The sequence below is a fragment of the Onychomys torridus genome, chromosome 2 (assembly GCF_903995425.1).
Source record: "Onychomys torridus chromosome 2, mOncTor1.1, whole genome shotgun sequence".
NCBI classification, from domain to species: Eukaryota; Metazoa; Chordata; class Mammalia; order Rodentia; family Cricetidae; genus Onychomys; species Onychomys torridus.
The window spans coordinates 167744916-167759947 of record NC_050444.1 but is presented as its reverse complement, the minus strand read 5'-3'; the positions used below and the strand labels follow the sequence as shown (position 1 = coordinate 167759947).

Here is a 15032-nt window from a genome sequence, read left to right as displayed (position 1 = left end):
CAACAGGTCTCTTTGGGGCTGTGGGCCTCTATGGCCCTGCCTGCCTCCTTCTGCTGTCTGTCTTGGTCAGTCCTCTGTCCATCTTTCTTTCTGCATCTGTCTCTTCTTGGTCCTTCCTTCCCTCTCGGCTCCGACTCTTGTGTCTTCCAGCCTGATCTGCTGGCAGGATGAGGTGACGCGCCTGCCCGTCAGGAGCCCACAGCCTGAGGTCTGCCCCCGGCGCGGCTGGGGGGAGTGGCTTGCTACTGCCTGGCCTTCTGGTCCTCAGAGCAAGTTGACAGACACCCTCTTCCCTGTGTAGTCTGTGATTTGGGGGTATAGGGTTTTCCATTCATGGGGGAAAAGTTTCAACCCCCATGTGCATGATATCCTAGGGCAGCTGGTGGTTTAGGGTCAGTAACCTGTTATGGACAGTCAGAAACTCATATGTCCCCATCCACCTCTGTTGTGTGTCTGTCCCTTTCTCTGCTGTGTCCTGTGCATCTAGGTCTTCCTCCACCATTCCCACCCTGGAGAGGGGCTATTGCGTGGGAGTGGGCTTTGTCCACGTCTGGAGGAGAATGTGGACTGAGTACCACATCCTCTCCAGACCAGAGCCCATCCCCATGCCATGGAGTACAGTGTGCATTTGGGGCAATATGCACAGTGAAGAATGGGGAAGCTGTGTGCGAGTGCCAGCAGGTGTGCTCGGGTATCTACGATCCTGTGTGCGGCAACGATGGTGTCACTTATGGCAGTGTATGCGAGCTGGAATCCATGGCCTGTGCTCTCAAGCGGGAGATCCGGGTGGCCCGCAGAGGACCCTGTGGTCAGTGGTGGGCAAGTGGGTTGGGTTGGGAGGAGGCTTTTGGTTAACATGGTGATAGAGCTTCCTCCCCAGACCGATGTGGCCAGTGCCGTTTTGGATCCCTGTGCGAGATGGAGACTGGACGCTGTGTGTGCCCCTCTGAATGTGTGGCCTCAGCCCAGCCTGTATGTGGCTCTGATGGGCGCACATATGCTAGTGAATGCGAGCTGCATGTCCATGCCTGTACACACCAGATCAGCCTACATGTGGCCTCAGCTGGACACTGCCGTGAGTGAGACCAGAAGGGATAGGCTTCCATGATTCCTCAATCGGAATCACGCTTACTCCTGCTTTTTACCATCTCCTATAGAGACCTGTGGAGACACAGTTTGTGCCTTTGGGGCTGTGTGCTCAGCTGGACAGTGTATATGTCCCCGTTGTGAGCACCCCCCACCTGGCCCTGTGTGTGGCAGTGATGGTGTCACCTACCTCAGTGCCTGTGAGCTACGAGAAGCTGCGTGTCAGCAGCAGGTACAAATTGAGGAGACCCGTGCAGGGCCATGTGAGCAGGGTAAGCTCAGGTAACTGGTGTGAGCCCCTAGACATCAGTCTCTGATGAAGACCTCATAGATGGCTGCTCTCTTTTCCTGCAGCTGAGTGTGGCTCTGGGGGCTCTGGTTCTGGGGAAGACAATGAGTGTGAGCAGGAGCTATGCCAGCAGCATGGTGGTGTCTGGGATGAGGACTTAGAGGATGGGCCATGTGTCTGCGACTTCAGCTGCCAGAGTGTCCTTAGAAGCCCAGTGAGTATAGAAGCTTTCTCATGGCTCCAGGGTGGGTGCACTGGGGAGGGGGTCAAGGCTGTCCACATTGATCCCGTCCCTCCAGGTGTGTGGCTCAGATGGGATCACCTATAACACGGAGTGTGACCTGAAGAAGGCCAGGTGTGAATCACAGCAAGAACTATATGTTGCTGCTCAGGGAGCCTGCCGTGGTGAGTGGCTGTATAAAACACATCCAGCATGTGGTGGCATGTTCTATACATTTGTGCTTCTGTTTCACTGTGTGTGAGTGTTCTATGGTTCATGACAGAGATATAAGCTATGGGCATGCACATGTGCTGTGGTGATTTGTATTATTGTTGTTGTTGATGATGATGGTACCTTTGTCTTTCGTTTTCAAATTTTATTTATTTTGTGTTTTCTTTTTGTTGTTGTTATTATTATTTATTTATTTTGAGACAGAGTCCCTCTACATAGTCCTGGCTGTTCTGGAACTAGCTATGTAGACCAGGCTGGCCTTGAATTCTTAGATCTACTTGCTTCCTGCTCCTTGGGTACTAGAATTAAAGGTGTGCACCAAGCACTCACTTTCTGTGAGCCAGACTAGGTTTCCAAATGGAGGCCATAGGGAACAGGAGAGGCACCCACTAGGCACTTTAGCTCTTGTAGAAAAGAGATTGATGGCAGGCTGGGAATGGTGGCGCATGCCTTTAATCTCAAAGCTAAGCAGATTTCTGAGTTCCAGGACAACCTACAGAGTGAATTCCAGGACAGCCAGGGCTACACAGAGAAACCCTGTCTCGAGGGAAGGAAGGGAGGGAGGGAAGGAGGGAGGGAGGGAGGGAAGGAGACTGTGCTGATTTATGTTTGTGCATGTACACAGATGTAAATGCACAGGAATAAATAATATTTTAGAGGAATACGAGTGAATGCATATAAATGTGTCTTCATTTATGTGTACACTCATATCTGTATGTACGTCCAGTAATATATGTGTACATGGGGATGTGTATGTGGCTCTTATATTTATAGGTTTCGGGTCTTTATATGTGATATTCTGGTTTCATCTATGACAGCCCTATATTTTCACTTCATAGTGGAAATTGATGTCAAGAGGGATGAGTCATGTGGCAGAAATCATTGAGGCAGAATAATGTTTAGGGTAAACATCTAGCACTACATCAAATCTGAATTCCTATGCACCTTTCCTCAGGCCCTACCTTGGCTCCACTGCTACCTATGGCCCTCCCCCACTGTGCTCAAACCCCCTATGGCTGCTGCCAAGACAATGCCACTGCTGCCCAGGGTGTAGGCTTCGCTGGCTGTCCGAGTGAGTATCTGAACCCAGCCCTGTCCATGGTCTGACAGAGCTATACAAGTTCCTGTGACAAGTGCTTTCTCCTCTTGCAGGCACCTGCCATTGCAACCCACATGGCTCCTATAGTGGCACCTGTAACCCAGCCACAGGCCAGTGCTCCTGCCGACCAGGTGTGGGAGGCCTCAGGTGTGATCGCTGTGAGCCTGGCTTCTGGAACTTCCGTGGCATTGTCACTGACGGTCATAGTGGTTGTACTCGTGAGTAACAGAGCCCCAAGCACCCCTGCCTGTCTACCCCATCACCGCTCATGTCTTGGCTTGACCAATACCTGGTCGGGTGCTGGGGCATGGGGGAGTCTATCTAAACTGTAGATTCTTCCCTCCCACTGCCCAGCCTGTAGCTGTGACCCTCGGGGTGCCGTGAGAGACGACTGTGAGCAGATGACTGGACTGTGTTCCTGTAGACCTGGTGTGGCTGGTCCCAAGTGTGGGCAGTGTCCAGATGGTCAAGCCCTGGGCCAAATGGGCTGTGAAGCAGGTGAGGGTAGGGACTGGTGCTGACCCCAGGACTCCCAGTGCTGAGGGTGAGAGTACCTGAGTTGGAAGGGATCTTTCATGCCTACCCCAGATTCCATGACACCTGTGACTTGTGTGGAGATACACTGTGAGTTTGGTGCCTCCTGCGTAGAGGAGGCTGGTTTTGCCCACTGTGTCTGCCCAGCTCTCAAGTGTCCAGAGGCTAACTCTACCAAGGTAAGGGGTGGAATATATGGAGAGTGATGGGGGTGAGGAGGCCTTTCCCAAGCATCCTTTTCCTGTACCCCAGGTCTGTGGATCAGATGGTGTCACATATGGCAATGAATGCCAGCTGAAGACTATTGCCTGTCGCCAAGGCCTACACATCTCCACTCAGAATCTTGGCCCATGCCAGGGTAAGGACCTGGAGCAACTACCTAGAACAAACTAGAAGGACTTGATTCTGTCCTGGCTTTAGCCCCTAACATCCCTCTTTTTTGCAGAGATTGTTGTTCCTGGAGCTTCCCCAGCATCTACATCTATGACCACCCCAAGGCATGTTCTGAGCAAGGCACTGCCATCCCCCAACAGTGGCCTTCCTCTGGCTCCCAGTAGTACCATCCATGATCGGCCCACCCCACTACCCACATCACGACCTCAGACTACAGTCAGCATCCCCAGAAGCACTGCATGGCCTGTGCTGACTGTGCCTCCAACGGCACCCCCTGATGTAACCAGTCTTGCCACATCAGTCTTCAGCGAATCTGGCAGCACCAATGGGAGTGGCGATGAGGAGCTGAGCGGAGATGAGGAGGCCAGTGGGGGCGGGTCTGGGGGTGAGCAGGGCCTCAGGGGCATGTGGGCAGGTCTGAGGGTGATGTGGGGGTAGAGCCCAAGAGTGGCTCCTACCCAGGGCTGTGCTTAGACTACATTTCCCCAGGACTCGAGCCCCCTGTGGGCAGCATTGTGGTGACCCATGGGCCACCCATTGAGAGGGCTTCCTGCTACAACTCACCTTTGGGCTGCTGTTCAGATGGCAAGACACCCTCATTGGACTCAGAAGGCTCCAACTGTCCTGGTAAGTGGACAATGGGGAAGGGAGTGAGCTTGAGGAACAGCGTAGATGTACCAGGAGTAGTACTGTCTTCATCTGTGGCAGCAGGTTGGTATAAGGTTATAATATTCTGGCTCCAGCACTTGAGAGTGTCGGGGTTTAGAGATTTGGCACACACATGCACTCTGGTCTCAGCCATTGAATATGCGTTTGTGCCAAGGACCCTGCACCTAACCCATCTTTCTCCTTGCAAGCCAGCTTGGGGCACCTGCTCCTAGGAATTGCCTGGTAACTGACACCAGCCCTACCCTGGGGTCCCCACTCACTAACTCCATGATCATCTGACTAACATCCCTGCTCTGTCTCCCACATGGCTTGCTGTGGGGCTTGCTTCTGTGGCTGCTAGGAGGCTAGATGGTATTGGCAGGGCCTCACTACCCCTCCCCCACAGCTACCAAGGCATTCCAGGGAGTGCTGGAGCTTGAGGGGGTCGAGGGACAGGAGCTGTTCTACACACCTGAGATGGCTGACCCCAAGTCAGAATTGTTTGGGGAGACTGCAAGGAGCATTGAAAGCACGGTATGAGGGTTTGTGGGGTGCCCATCTAGAACAGACCCAGATGACTGGCTCAAGTGAACCAATCTTAACTGGGTGTAGACAGTACCTACTGCCCTTACTCAACACCTGCCCACAGCTGGATGACCTATTCCGGAATTCAGATGTCAAGAAGGACTTCTGGAGTGTCCACCTACGGGACCTGGGGCCTGGCAAATTAGTCCGTGCCATTGTGGATGTTCACTTTGACCCTAGTAAGCCCCTGTTTCCCTCATGGGAGATATGGATATGGACTACATGGAACCAGGTCATGCTCAGGACTCTCTCCTTCTTAGCCACAGCCTTCCAGGCACCAGATGTAGGCCGGGCCCTGCTGCGACAGATCCAGGTATCCAGACCATGGGCCCTGGTGGTGAGAAGGCCTCTGCAGGAGCATGTACGATTCTTGGACTTTGGTGAGTGCCAGGTTAGACCTCATCTTGCCTGTCTTCCTCTAGCCTCCATACTTCAATAATGCTTTGCATGCCCTGTGCCCTTCATATGTACCTAACAGTCATCCTTCTCTGCAGATTGGTTTCCCACTTTCTTTACGGGAGCTTCTACAGCCAGAGCCACCACTGTGAGCCGACTGCTAGCCTCTGCTGTCACCCCACGAGTCTACCCCAGTCACACCAGCTGGCCTATTGGCAGAACCACAGCACCACTAACCACACGCCGGCCACCCACAACTGCCCCTAGCACTGACCAGCCTCAGACCCCAGGCCCTCAACAGTCCCCAAAGTCCTGTGATTCCCAACCTTGCCTCCATGGAGGCACCTGCCAGGACCAGGATTCTGGCAAGGGCTTCACCTGCAACTGCACTGTAGGCAGGGGTGGCACTGTCTGTGAGGAGGGTAAGGTTACTCAATGCTGGAGGGCTTAGGGATAATGGCCAGAGGGTAAAGCAGAGTCTCAGGCACTCCTCTAGCTTAGCTCTGTCTGTTCCCTGCAGTACAATTCCCCTCTGTGCCAGCCTTTGAGGGCCACTCCTTCTTGGCATTCCCCACCCTCCGGGCCTACCACACACTACGTCTGGCATTGGAATTCCGGGCACTGGAGACCGAGGGACTGCTACTCTACAATGGAAATGCACATGGCAAGGACTTCCTGGCTCTGGCTCTGCTGGATGGACATGTACAGTTCAGGTGGGTGTGGTGGATGGGTAGTACATGGGCATGGCTCCTGTAGGTCAGATGGACTGTATGGTGGCAGAGACCAATCCAGACCTTCTAAATCTACAGGGGGTAAAGTCTTGGGTGAGATGATGTAGGCCAGGCTTGTGGTAGCCCTGGACAACATCCTAAGCACCTGCTCTCATATCCAGGTTTGACACGGGCTCAGGGCCAGCAGTACTAACGAGCTCAGTGCCAGTGGAACCAGGACGATGGCACCGCCTAGAATTGTCACGGCATTGGCGGCAAGGCACACTTTCTGTGGATGGCGAGACTCCTGTTGTGGGTGAAAGTCCTAGTGGCACTGATGGCCTCAACTTGGACACAAACCTCTTTGTGGGTGGTGTCCCAGAAGAACAGGCTGCCATGTGAGCAGGAATAGGCTGGGGACTGGCTGGGCCCCTGGTCTCTGACTCTGGGTAACAAATGATGGGTGACAGAGGCATGAGTGTGGATGGTAGCTATGACTTTGACCTCAACCAAGCCTCTGACCCTCCACCAGTTCCTGCTGTGCTATCTGTGGTAGCAAGCCTTGATGGGACCTCTGAAGATGGCTATCCCTGACCTTCAGCCCTGACCCTTGACCCTCATCCCTTCCTCCTGATTCTGTCTTGTTTATGGAACTGGCCACCCTGTGAACACAATAAGGAGAGTAGGCATAGGGGTGCCCATGATCCCTAGCCCTAGTTTATGGGGCATGTTAGTATTACAACTGATTGGTAAAGGATGCCTCTGACTCTGACCTCTCCTGGTGTCAGGGTGCTTGATCGGACCTCTGTGGGCATCGGCCTGAAAGGATGCATTCGTATACTGGACATCAACAACCAGCAACTGGAGCTTAGCAACTGGCAGGGGGCTGTGGTCCTAAGCTCTGGTGTGGGAGAATGTGGAAACCACCCTTGCTTGCCTAACCCCTGCCATGGTGGGGCCCTGTGCCAGGCACTAGAGGCTGGCATGTTCCTCTGTCAGTGCCCACCTGGCCGATTTGGTGAGAACTAGCCTGGTGCCTGGGAAGGTATTTAGGTGTTGTGGGAAGAGTCTCATGTTTCTCTGGAACCCCTACCCAATCTCCCCTCAGGCCCGACTTGTGCAGATGAAAAGAGCCCCTGTCAGCCAAACCCCTGCCATGGGGCGGCCCCCTGCCGTGTACTTTCCAGGGGTGGGGCCAAGTGTGAGTGCCCCCTGGGACGAAGAGGTGCCTTCTGCCAGACAGGTAAGGTCAAAGAGATGCTGGGGAAAGATGAGGGGTTATGGTCAAATTTCTGGGTTGAGGGTTGGGGATTTAGCTCAGTAGTAGAGCACTTGCCTAGCAAGCGCAAGGCCCTGGGTTAGGTCCTCAGCTCTGGAAAAAATAAATAAAAAAAAAATTTCTGGGTTGATTTGAGGTCTGGTGTACCATCTAGTTAGGGTTAAATTACAATCACTTAGACACAGCAATAGGGAAACCAGGGACTGCAATTTTGTTTGACATATGTTTGGCCCTTCATAGTCCTGGAGACTGGTGCTGGCTCCCGGCCCTTCCTGGCTGATTTTAGTGGCTTCTCCTACCTGGAACTAAAAGGCCTGCACACCTTCGAGAGAGACCTGGGGTTAGTAGAACAGGAGGATTAAGGGAAGGGAGCCAGGCTGATGAGGAGACAGTGATACACTCCCACAACCCCACATGACCCCAGGGAGAAGATGGCACTGGAGATGGTATTCTTGGCTCGTGGGGCCAGTGGCTTACTCCTCTACAATGGGCAAAAGACAGATGGCAAGGGGGACTTTGTGTCCCTGGCCCTGCATAACCGGCACCTGGAGTTCCGCTATGACCTTGGCAAGGGGGCTGCAATCATCAGGTGGGCATATGGGAACTAGACTGGGCATTACCCAGAGCTGTCTCTGGACCATCTGCACAGATCACAAGGAGGACCTAAAAGACTGTCCTGAGGTTGGGATGTCAGTGCATATACCAGGAATATGACTTGGGCCCTGGGTGAGCAAAGCCCAGAACCTACTTCTACCTTTTTGCAGGAGCAAGGAGCCCATAGCCCTGGGCACCTGGATCAAGGTATCCCTGGAACGAAATGGCCGCAAAGGTGCCCTTCAAGTGGGCGATGGGCCCCGAGTGCTAGGGGAGTCTCCGGTGAGTGTCCAGGGCATGAGGAAGGCCCAGACATCCCACACCCTGTTCCCACCACTTCCCTTCCTCCTCCCTGGGGGCTTTATAGCCCACCCCCCATAGGCACCTCTCACATAACTGTTTTCTCTGTCTGCCCTATGCCTCGGTCTCTCTCCTTTCTGCCCCCACTGCTCTCTGGCTCTTGCTCTGCAACCCCCCCACCTGCTCTCCGGATGTCAGAAATCCCGCAAGGTATTGTTGGCCTCTTATCCAACTCACCATCTCTTGTACCCATTCCTAGAGTAGCCCTTTCCCACTAAGGCCCACGTCTGCCATGTCTGTGTGATTAATGCTGCCTCCTAGATAGTAAGGGGTAGATGTGGGGCATCAAGCAATTGGGCATATTGACTTGGGACTTGGCCTACTCTGGCCCAGTGGGTAGATCATACATGACCTTTTATCCCATGCCTCCTATAGGTGCCTCACACAATGCTCAACCTCAAGGAGCCCCTCTATGTTGGAGGAGCTCCAGACTTCAGCAAGCTGGCCCGGGGAGCTGCAGTGTCCTCTGGCTTTGATGGTGCCATCCAGCTGGTATGGGGCTGGGTATTAGCCAGGGTTCTCCACAGTGGGATGGGAAAGGGCCATTGTATGTCTGGATTCTGTCCCAGGTGAGGACTATCTCATCAGAGAAGGTAGCAGATATGACAAAAGCACTCTCTTCTCTCCTCTTCAGGTGTCTCTAAGCGGCCACCAGCTGCTGACTCAGGAGCATGTATTACAGGCAGTGGACATCTCACCTTTTGCAGACCACCCTTGTACCCAGGCCTCAGGCAACCCCTGCCTTAATGGGGGTTCATGTATCCCGAGGGAAGCCACTTATGAATGCCTGTGTCCTGGGGGCTTCTCTGGGCTGCACTGCGAGAAGGGTGAGCACTGGCAACCCAGGGCTGAGACTTGACATGGCCTGGAGATCTCATCTGAGGCCCATTTCATCCCATCTGTCTCCCAGGGCTAGTTGAGAAGTCAGTGGGGGACCTAGAAACACTGGCCTTTGATGGGAGGACCTACATCGAATACCTCAATGCTGTGATTGAGAGGTAACGTGCAGTCAGGAGCCAGGCACTCCCTCCACTCTCAGCTGTCTTGTCTGGTCCTGTCTGTGCATGCCATTCAGGGTAGAGGTGTTAGATTCTCCATACCCTCTCAGCTCTGGCCAGGAGGGAAGGCCTAGAATCTACCCTGCCCCCTTCATTCTCACTATCTCTGTCTCTTTGTTTGCAAGCGAGCTGACCAATGAGATTCCACCGTAAGTAGGCCCTTGGTTCTACTCATAACTTGGCACTCACTCATGTCCATGCTTTGCTCCTAGCATTACAATCTTGAGCCCCACTAAAGGTAGAATTTCTACCATGGATGGAGGATGGGTTGGGGCCTGTTTACATACTGTCAGGCCCAGCTTCCTACCTTGGAAATGGTCAGTCCTTTTCCCAGGATATACCTGCCAAGGGCCATCACCCACCACTGAGGCTCTAGTGCAAGTGTGATTTTGTGCTTGTGTATACATGTATACATGTTTCTATGTGTAGTACTTGGGTATGTATCTGATTTGTGTATATATATATTGTATCTACATATGCCTATATGTGCATGCAACATACATGTGTGAATGTGAGTTTGTGCAGACGTGTGTACATGTATGCAAATATGTGTGGTGTGTGTGTGTGTGCGCGCGCACACGCATGCGCGCGCGCGCGCGCACAGACATGGTCATATATGTGCTAGGGCATCTCCATGGCTGCTGCCATCAGAAGAGCCTTTGTATCCATTCCATGTCACCAATGCCTCGCTCCTTGAACTACCCATTAGGGCATGTGCCCAACATATGTATTACATAAAGGTCACTGCCAAAGCCGTTTGTGGGAAGGGCCATTGATACCCTGGAGTTATGCTCGCTCTTCCTCTCATCTGCACATGTTGACAAAAGGAATTTTGGCCTACATTCAGCCTGTCTTGTCTCCTGCTTACCGCTTCCCTCTCTTCCTGCTTCTAAGCCCTGAAACTCTGGATTCCGGGGCCCTTTTCAGGTAAGCACATGGCAGAACCTAAGAGACCTAGCACATTACCTTGCCATGTGCCTGCCTCTTGTCTGCCACCTCTCCGATCAACTTTGTCTAGTTGACCATGTCTTCCCTCTCTCCTTTGTCCCCCTGCCCACCCAGCTGCCTGGGTCTGATCACCAGCTTCTGATCTCTGTGGCATTAGCTTAAGCTTTTGTGCTGTAACAACACCCACACCTACCCCACTTCCATCACCTGCCACCCTCCTGGAAGCCCTTGACTCATCCTTTCACTTTTCAGTGAGAAGGCACTACAGAGCAACCACTTTGAACTGAGCTTGCGCACTGAGGCCACTCAGGGGCTAATACTGTGGAGTGGTAAAGCAACAGAACGTGCAGACTATGTGGCTCTGGCCATTGTGGATGGACACCTGCAGCTGAGCTATGACTTAGGTTCCCAGCCAGTTGTGCTGCGCTCGACTGTGAAGGTCAATACCAACCACTGGCTTCGAGTCGTGGCTCACAGGTCAGTGGAGCCCACTGAGAGTAACAGCTGAACTTGCTTAGCTGGGTCATACCCAGTCACTCATGGTCACTAGCAGCCTGACTCAAGGTATTTTGTGAGAAGGGGAGGAGGAAGCAACAAAAAGACAGGAGAAGCAATCAGCCACTGGCCCCTGGGAGAACATAGAGTATCATTCCCAGGGTGTGGTCTCTACAAGGCATGTGATAGAGAAAATGTGGGGCATAGGTCCTAGAGGAGGGAGAGGGAGCTCTTGACAGCTTTGCCCTACCCATCCCCTAGGGAACAGAGGGAAGGTTCTCTTCAGGTGGGCAATGAAGCCCCTGTGACTGGCTCTTCCCCGTTGGGTGCCACACAACTGGACACAGATGGAGCCCTTTGGCTTGGTGAGTATTTGGAGGTAGCCAGGGGAGGAGATACCCAAGGTTCCCAAACTGTCTGAGGGATAGACTATCCTGGAGCTGACACCCAAATCAACTCCATCTGGATAACAGATGGGCTAGCCAGGCAGGGCAGGACCCTCTTCTTCGTTAACCCTTCAGATCTTAGGCCACAGAGATCTGCATTCATGTGTGATTGTAGTACCCACTGGTATTCAGGTGCTGGTGGGCCTCATATGGTGGCATTACTGCTTGCTGATCTACTGTCTATCCTGTAGGAGGCCTGCAGAAGCTGCCAGTGGGGCAGGCTCTACCCAAGGCCTATGGCACAGGTTTTGTGGGCTGTCTGCGGGATGTGGTAGTGGGCCATCGCCGGCTGCACCTGCTGGAGGACGCTGTCACCAAACCAGAGCTAAGGCCCTGCCCTACTCCCTGAGCTACCACCACCAGAGCTCCCACCCTTCCTACTGTAATTTTTATTTTTGTAAACTTGTTGCTTTTTTTATATGATTTTCTTGCCTGCACGTTGGCCAGAAGGACTATTGGCCTGGCCTCCTTTCCGTCCAGGCAGCTGTGCTGCAGAAACAAAGTGGTGCTGGGGGACTCATAAGTAGATCGTGGCAACCTAGAACCCTTGGCTTTGAAGGCAGCCTTAGGACACACTCCCCTGCCTAAGGTACCATGCCTCAGCCCCTTGCACTGTACATCCCTACCTGTCCATTTGTATTGGTCTTTTGGGTCTCCTGGCCCATTGGCAAGCTCTATTCCCATGTTATTCATGCTTTATTGGATGAGAACTGTGTCCCTGAACAGGAGGGGGCTGTTGGGGCTGAAGGGGCTCTTCATTAGAGCAAGTACCATTGGGTCCTTTGTAGGTCCTTAAGCTGCTCTCCTGCATGTGCTGAGGGCCAGCCTCATCCCAGGCTAGCCTGGACCCCAAGTGCTCCCTGTACCAATACTGTAATTTAGAAAAGTTATTAATATCGGGGCATCATTTTACTTCCCCAAATGTGTCTGCCTATCCCAGGGTGTTGGAAACAAGCCAGGCTTCATCTAAGTTGTCTTGACTGACCCTCAGCTGGCCCTACCCACCTACCCATCCACTCTGGACATAGCCATCCTTTCTCTAAACACCAGGCCACTTAGGAGTCTCTAAGAGGGAGTGGGTCACTATGTGATGTGGTTGACCTCCATTGCCTGCCTGCCTGAGCAGCCAGCTGTATCTATCTCTCAAAGGATATCTAAGCAGACTTCTAACCATATTCTTTAAGCACTGATTTTACTTGATTTCTGATCTGGAAGTATTGTTATTCCTGTTTTAACTCACAGCAACCATTAATTGGTCTGATGTGAGGGCAACCCTCAGTTGGTCCATTGTAAGGGTAGTTATCCTTGTCTGAGTGACAGTTATCTGCCCAATGTCCAGCCAGGGGCAAGTACAGGGTGGCTAGCAGAGGTGGCTATAGAGCCAAAAATGCCTTAAACTACAGCAACCATCTGTTTCTCCACTCCCTGTCCTTAATGTCCAGCACAATCATCTTGGGAGAGTGACCAGACAGATCTGGGATGGGGGCAGCCTGACCTTTTTCCTGCTGTGGTGGTCCAAGGCTGCAGGGAGCTGCATGGTATCTTGTTACTAACTCCAATATGTGTCTATGTCAAATACTATAAAATAAAGTGTGAAAACTTTAAGACAGGGACTGTGTTTGTACTTAACAGCCTGATGGCTTCTTGCTTAGTTTCATGAGGCACAGACTTCAAAGTCTCCTGTCTCTGGATGGAGAAAGTAGAACCTGAACTGGGAATCCACAGCTCCTTTTGGCTGAGGTGCCTTATATAGTAAATGTACATACTTCTGGAAGCAGGATGGGGGTATGAAAGCTAACTAAAAAGCCGATATCCTTGGGCAACAAGGCTACAGTGTATCTCTCTGTGAGCACATGTACTAATCTGAGTATAAGGAAGGGAGCTAGTGATTGTACTGAGGACAAAACCCAGAAAATGGGGTGACAGTGCCTTGGTGGAAATATATGAGCTAGAATAGTAGGCAGACAGCCCCTTTATCTGGCTCAGATGCGTGTGGTGGAAGACACTAACTAGGAAGCTCTGAGAAGGAAATTATAAACAATCACACCCCCCCAAAAAAAAGATATAAGTAGGAACTCTTCAAAGTATTGAGGCTCCCCCTAAGAGCAGGAAAAAAACAAAAAACAAAAGAGGTTGTGCAGCTGGTTCAGTAGTTCCTTGAACTCATGACTTTAAAAGTATTCTGATTTTGTGTTAATAGAAGAACATCCCATCTTAGTCAGTGTTCTATTGCTGTGAGAAGACATCATGACCACAGCAACTTTTGTTTGTTTAAAGACAGGGTTTCTCTGTCACCCTGGCTATCCTGGAACTCACTCTGTAGACCAGGCTGGCCTCAAACTCAGATCTGCCTCCCTAGTGCTGGGACTAAAGGCATCCGTATTATACTAGGAAGTAAAGGAGACTGAGAGAGAAAGCCAGCCTAGAAGACCAGGAGATGGGGGAGTTCTCTAAGAAATATTTCTGTGGCTGGTGAATTTGTAGGTTGCTTTGAGAGTGACATGAAGCTAGGTGATTTTTTTTCTTTCTTTTTTGGTTTGTTGTTCAAAGCAAGGCTTCTCTGTGTAACAGCTTGGCTGTCCTAGAATTCACAGAGATATGCCTGCCTCTACCACCCAAGTGCTGGAATTAAAGGCATGTGCCACAACATCCACGCCCCTCCCCCTTTTGAGTAATTATTTTTATTTTATGTGTATTGGTGCTTTGTCTGCATGTATGTCTGTGTGATGGTGCCAGAACCCTTGTAAAAAAGAGTTACAGACAGTGCAAGCTGACATAGAGGTGCTGGGAATTGAACCCAGGTTCTCTGGAAGCAGCCAGCACTTTGTGTGTGTGTGGTTTGTTTTTGTTTTGTTTGTTTGTTTGTTTGTTTGTTTGTTTGAGACAGGGTTTGTGTAGCCCTGGCTGCCCTGGAACTTAGTCTGTAGACCAGACTGGTTTCCAACTCAGAGATCAGTCTGCCTCTGTCTCCCAACTACTGGAACTAAAGGCATGTGTCACCACTGCATCTAGCAATCTTAACTGCTGAGTCACCTCTCCAGCTATTGTTCTCGCCCCTGAGTGATTTCTAAGAGAGAAAAATAATATAACAATGAACTTACTCTCCATGGCTATGTGGGAATGTGATATCTGAGGCTGGGAGCAGGACGGTGAAAGGTTAATAATTACAGAAGGAGGAGCCTCAAGTGTGAGGGGCAGGGGAAATCTGTATTCATCAAGCTTATTGTTCAAGGGGGGTGGCCAGCAGGTTAAGGGCCACACCAGATGTAGAGCCAAGCTACATCTTTACTCTCTTAAGTCTGGAACTCTATATACCTCCTTTATTCAAAAGTTAGGACCACATACCTTTAATCTCAACTCTCAGGAAGCAGAAGTAGGCAGATCTCTGTTGGTTCAAGGCCAGCCTGGCCAATTCCATATCAGGTTCCAGGCTAGCCAGAATTAAATATTATTATGTCCTTGTTGCCAAAAAGGGGATTGAGGGTAGAGGAGCTGGAGAGATGGCTCAACAGTTAAGAGCACTTGTTGCTCTTGCACAGGACCAGGGTTCTGTTCCTAGCCCCCACATGATGGCTAACAGTCATCCTTAACTCCAGTTCCAGGGGATCAGATACCCTCTTCTGATACTGATGGCACCAGGCATGCATATGGTGTTAATGCA

General features: G+C 51.6%; 1 protein-coding gene across 9 annotated transcripts in view; it reads left to right on the top strand.

Moving 5' to 3' along the window:
• Nucleotides 1-13432, top strand: part of Agrn (agrin) — a 33039-nt gene extending 19607 nt beyond the window's left edge. For 2 of the 9 annotated variants that reach the window (XM_036177211.1, XM_036177217.1), the window contains 32 exons: nt 590-808; nt 881-1075; nt 1158-1358; nt 1441-1589; nt 1675-1780; nt 2782-2898; nt 2979-3143; nt 3280-3423; nt 3514-3638; nt 3712-3817; nt 3905-4237; nt 4342-4479; nt 4907-5034; nt 5150-5264; nt 5346-5465; nt 5580-5903; nt 6002-6194; nt 6374-6589; nt 6980-7209; nt 7300-7434; nt 7711-7810; nt 7895-8059; nt 8235-8346; nt 8563-8574; nt 8800-8916; nt 9059-9251; nt 9335-9422; nt 9608-9631; nt 10377-10409; nt 10683-10907; nt 11187-11290; nt 11563-13432. In XM_036177211.1, the coding sequence (XP_036033104.1) occupies nt 590-808; nt 881-1075; nt 1158-1358; nt 1441-1589; nt 1675-1780; nt 2782-2898; nt 2979-3143; nt 3280-3423; nt 3514-3638; nt 3712-3817; nt 3905-4237; nt 4342-4479; nt 4907-5034; nt 5150-5264; nt 5346-5465; nt 5580-5903; nt 6002-6194; nt 6374-6589; nt 6980-7209; nt 7300-7434; nt 7711-7810; nt 7895-8059; nt 8235-8346; nt 8563-8574; nt 8800-8916; nt 9059-9251; nt 9335-9422; nt 9608-9631; nt 10377-10409; nt 10683-10907; nt 11187-11290; nt 11563-11720 (4790 nt within the window). In that variant the 3' untranslated portion in view covers nt 11721-13432. The remainder of the gene's footprint in view (nt 1-589; nt 809-880; nt 1076-1157; nt 1359-1440; nt 1590-1674; nt 1781-2781; nt 2899-2978; nt 3144-3279; nt 3424-3513; nt 3639-3711; nt 3818-3904; nt 4238-4341; nt 4480-4906; nt 5035-5149; nt 5265-5345; nt 5466-5579; nt 5904-6001; nt 6195-6373; nt 6590-6979; nt 7210-7299; nt 7435-7710; nt 7811-7894; nt 8060-8234; nt 8347-8562; nt 8575-8799; nt 8917-9058; nt 9252-9334; nt 9423-9607; nt 9632-10376; nt 10410-10682; nt 10908-11186; nt 11291-11562) is intronic. The other 7 variants (XM_036177214.1, XM_036177220.1, XM_036177219.1 and 4 more) reach the window with 6 other exon arrangements.
• Nucleotides 13433-15032: the final 1600 nt, after the last annotated feature.